The sequence below is a fragment of the Pinus tabuliformis genome, chromosome X, assembly GCF_031772625.1.
Source record: "Pinus tabuliformis cultivar Carrire ecotype Pingquan chromosome X, CPIR1, whole genome shotgun sequence".
Classification (NCBI taxonomy): domain Eukaryota; kingdom Viridiplantae; phylum Streptophyta; class Pinopsida; order Pinales; family Pinaceae; genus Pinus; species Pinus tabuliformis.
In genome coordinates, this window is record NC_142308.1 from 86733446 (window position 1) to 86738258 (window position 4813).

The 4813-nt window shown below is 37.1% G+C and overlaps 1 protein-coding gene across 1 annotated transcript; it reads right to left on the minus strand.

Moving 5' to 3' along the window:
* Positions 1-2795: 2795 nt before the first annotated feature.
* LOC149138504 (peroxidase P7-like) lies at positions 2796-4477 on the minus strand. The gene is made up of 4 exons (XM_089446309.1): positions 4142-4477; positions 3831-4022; positions 3544-3709; positions 2796-3341 (listed from the first exon to the last, which is right to left on the minus strand). Exons 1-4 carry the CDS (start codon positions 4364-4366, stop codon positions 2950-2952), a joined length of 975 nt encoding a protein of 324 aa, XP_089302435.1. The 5' UTR covers positions 4367-4477; the 3' UTR covers positions 2796-2949.
* Positions 4478-4813: the final 336 nt, after the last annotated feature.

Consider the following 4813-nt stretch of genomic DNA (forward strand, 5'->3'; position numbering starts at 1 on the left):
ATGTGAAAGTGTGTGTGTACATTGTACGCGCCTTTGTATATAGTGAACCTACGTGTATACGTGACTTGGTATATAGTGAACCTGCATATACCTTTTCGTATACATGACTTTGTATATAGTGAACCTGCGTGTATACGCGACTTGGTATATAGTGAACCTATGTATACCTTTCTTTCTTCATTCTTGTTGTTTACCTGCTATACTGTGATCTTTCATCTGAGAGAGATGCCTTCTGAACTAATTCCTTGAAGCTGCCCTGCATTTCATCTCATCTATAAATACTAATGTCGTGCATTTTATCACATCTGATATCTCTTCTGTAGATTCATCTAGTTACCATGTACAAGTGAGTTGTTCTACTACAAGTGGGTTGCCATCAAGTACAACACATTCATGATAATGCCAACAAGATCCTGCTGGAGCAATTGTGGTAAGCAGTTCTTTGACCTTTTGCTTTAGAGTTCATAGTTTGCAACTTTTCACATGTTATGCTTATCTATTTTGTTGAGTGTGCGCCATGGTTTCTCGGCACTGGCTACTGAAGAGTAGTTTGTCTTCCATTATGTCATCCTCTCCTTTTTATAATCAATGTCCACTTGTTTAATAAGAAACTTGTTGTTTTTTTCATTATCAAGATATATCTTTGCATTTAGTAGCAACATAGATGACATTTTTAGCACATGTTCTCGGTCATTAGTACTCTTCACTGACATAAACAGTGGCCGGTGTGGAACTCCCAAGCCATAGAGGGCCCCGGATAATTGTGGGGCTAGGATGGAGCCATGAATCTATCCAGCTTAAAATGCAAAGGAAAAACATATTCCAGGTCTATTAACTTTTAAGTAGGGAGAACTGATTGCAAAGGTGGAAGAGAATATATCCACTTCATTTCATTTCTTTTGCTTTGATAACGACTCAATCGCAGATTGTGGATTCACAAATCATGATTCTTTTTGTTTTACGTTTGAAAATCAAGACATTTTGTTATAGAATTTTATATGGGTGCATATACACATTCACAAATCATGATTCTTTTTGTTTTACGTTTGGAAATCAAGACATTTTGTTATAGAATTTTATATGGGTGCATATACAAAATAATAGACACATACATGTGTGCAAAAGAAGATGAAGAAAAAGAAGTCTTAGCATGGAATAAAATCCCAACACAGGGATATACCACTATAGCAAGATAGCCTGTATACATGAACATTGAACTATATACTAATATAAGATTTTGAATTTTTTTTTCTAGAGATATAATCCTCCTCTCTTTTCACCTTTTGGGGAAATTGATAGATTTTTATAAAGACTATAGATCATGTGTCAGATTTTTTATTTTTTTTAAATCAATGGCTATAAATGTAGTTTTCAGGATTTCCATAACTCATCACGTAATTCTTTAAAGTGTGCTAGCTCAATGGAAGAGCGCCTGCCTTACAAACAGGAGGTTGGTAGGTTGGTGGTTTTATATCGATTTATTTCAATGGTGAGATATTTCTGGATTCATTGTTTTATATTGTCTCTAGAGAGAGAAGTGATTTTTAAATAAATTTTTATTGTCTAGTATTAAAGACATAATGTCTCTAACCAGAGTGTTGTCTCTAGAGAGACAAAAATGAAGACAATTTTTTAAGACAATAATTTTTGAGACGCCGGTTTAAAGAAAATATTTAAGACAATACATAAGAATTTTTTTTGTCTCAAGTTAAAACAATTTACCCAAAAATTGTCTCAAATATTGTCTTAAAACCCCCTTTTATGTAGTAATGATCAAATCTCCATTCATGAAGACACCAAAAGCATCACAATTCTTTCAACCCCTATCTTTTTCAACTAGATAAGGCATATTAGGAGATTGGCAATCAACTTTCAGAACATATGTTACTCTCACATATAGAAAGAGCAAAATCAAGTGGCAAACCTTCTCTCAAAGAGCGGTGTTCACTCCTAGCCAGGGAAGTTTTACTTTACAACTTTCAGATATGGCATGCTCTTGAACTCCGGGTCCTTCACTTCTTAGGAGAGTCTCTGTTATTGCTCTCTAGGTCCTTCACTTCTTAGTATAGTTTTTGTTATTGCTCTTTGAATACATCCAAGTGTGTATTTTTGTAGAAAGAGCAAAACCAAGTGGCAAACATTCTCTCAAAGAGTGGTATTCACTCCTAACCTGGGAAGTTTTACTTTACAACTTTCACATATGGCATGCTCTTGAACTCTGGGTCCTTCACTTTTTAAACTCGGGGTCCTTCACTTCTTAGGAGAGTCTCTGTTATTGCTCTCTAGGTCCTTCACTTCTTAGTATAGTCTTTGTTATTGCTCTTTGAATACATGCAACTATGCATTTTTGTACTGTGCAATTTTGAAGCAAACTTACTCTTTGCAGACAATACTGTAACCAGCACTCTCTCAGTTATAATGGAGTAAAGTAGAATATTATAGATAAGAATACATAGACAAATCAGCATAAGATTGTATAAGGAATGCTTTCAGAATGTACTTTCTTTTTTGTTAATAAATCTAGGGACATGTAAAACGTTGACTTTAGCACGCAATTTTTTTGCAGGTCTGGAGTCTCCAACCAAAAAGAATAAACTAATTAGCATTTGGACATCATTTAACCAAAAAGAATAATCCAATTAGCATTTAGACATCATTCGATTTGAATTTGAGGAAATAGAATATGTACATCTTCATGTATTTACTTCTAAGTAAAAATTCCAAAAATAAAATATATACATCTTAAACAACAAAATAAATTTTAATATTAAATTATTATTAAAATTCTTCCAATTAAAAGAAACACCCTATATCTTCTCCTGTGTAACACTAATAAAGTACGAAGTTGTATAATTGTAACTTATGCCTAATCGAATACTTCTATTACAAATTACGAGGCATTATCGATGAAACTCATCCTACTAAACAGACACTTCACCAGTTGGTTGGTTAGTTAGGCTTCCTGCAATTCTTGCGGATCTCTCCGCTTGTGCCCGTAAGAAGTTTGATGTTTCCCATCTTAACCATGGCGGCAGCAAAGTGCGAGAAGAAGGTGGTCTGGTTGGAGCTGTAGGTGGTCACCTGTGAATCAGTGGAGCCTCCGTTGAAGAGTTGTTGATCAGAGTGGAGAAGTCCTTTCTTGCATTTCAGATTGATGTAGTAGTTGTTGTCAAAGACAGTGGGAGTCACATAATCCAAGGGCGACAGGTTGTTGTCTCCAGAGCCGGTGGTTCTTGGACACCTCGAACTCAACAAAGTGGAGTACGTACTGTCTATATCTGTGTCGTTGTAAATATGGCCTCTAAAACTTACGCACCGCGCTTGCCCTATAGTATGACCACCTGTACAATGAATATATTTTCACATCAGCTCAAAACCACCCATCAATATATACACTGATGTACAGTCATTAATTCTTCATGCTTTTTTATGATTAATTGTATCTTTGATTTTTGAAGAGATATATCTTCATCTAAATATCATAAATGAAAAATAATATACCTACTCATCATAAATGAAAAATAGAAACAATATTATGATTACCCGATAGTGTGACCATTTCCTTTTTGGAGAGGCCCTGTGCTTGGAATAATGAAGTTAGGTTGCTCAGATTGGAAGTGGGAGGCGGAATGTTAGTGTTTGCACCGCTAAAGTTCGCTGTTGTCGAGTCTCGCCGACCCAACCTCACAGCCCACCAAGGTCCACCCAGCTGTGAGGTAAATTTTTAACAGACATACTAAATATTAAATGAAATGACCAGATTATTGTAGATTTTAGAAATGATTCATACAGAAATAATAACATGGCAGAGCAAGGTTAATCGGGGTTACTTCAACAACAGAATCACGAGCAGCAATGGCTATAATATCTGCGCATGACACGACACCGCTGCACGCATTTTCGAGTTGGTTCTTTATGGTATCGATCACCTCGAAGCCCCTTGCCGAATTGTTATTGGGATTGGCGTACTTCTCGCTAGTGAAGGTCGTGGAATTGTCCAACAGGACGGACCCATCACAGCCCTGGAACAAGCAATGAGAGAGTATTCATGAGTTGCCTCTAAATCAAAATATCACCATGAATAACCGTTGTCAAGCTGGTTCAATCAATAATAATAATATGAATTGTTTGTTGCACTTACATTAACGAAGCAGTCGTGGAATTGAAGGCGGAGAAGCGACGCCCCCATGCGTTTCTCTTTGGCAACCGCCTGCTTCACCGCGGCTTGCACTATTGACAGCGCCGTCGGACAAGACTTGGCATAAAAGGTGGGGCTTAGTTTCAGGCCAGCGGTGGCATAAGTGATCGAAGACATAATAAACACCATTAAAGCAGTACGCGCAAAACTCTTCATCAAAGCAGCCATTTTTGCTTATGGAATAAGTTCTCCAATGGCAACCTATTTGCAAATTCGCAGCCTTGCAGGGATGTTATGGGAGATATGTGAACCCCAATTTATGAGGGCAGATGTTCGAATGTGAGGGGAAAATTCGTGAGCAGGGAAAAAATAAAAACTCAGTCTAATATAAAAGGACTTTGGATTACTTGACTTTATTTTGTGTACCGCATTGGTAGAGCGGCAACCGGTCTATTAATGTGTATCGTTATTGTGCGAAGCTTCTTTACGACGGTAGCAGTGCTGTGCTAAGTTTTCAAACTGGATGGCCCACACCAGACATTGTGAAAGAAGAGTCTGACAAGGAGCAGTCTCTGTTGCCATTTCCACGATTCCTCAGCTGTCACTTTAGCTTTTGTAATTGCCGCACCAAACTCTACCTAAAATAAACTCTATGTGATTGGATGTTGATTCTTG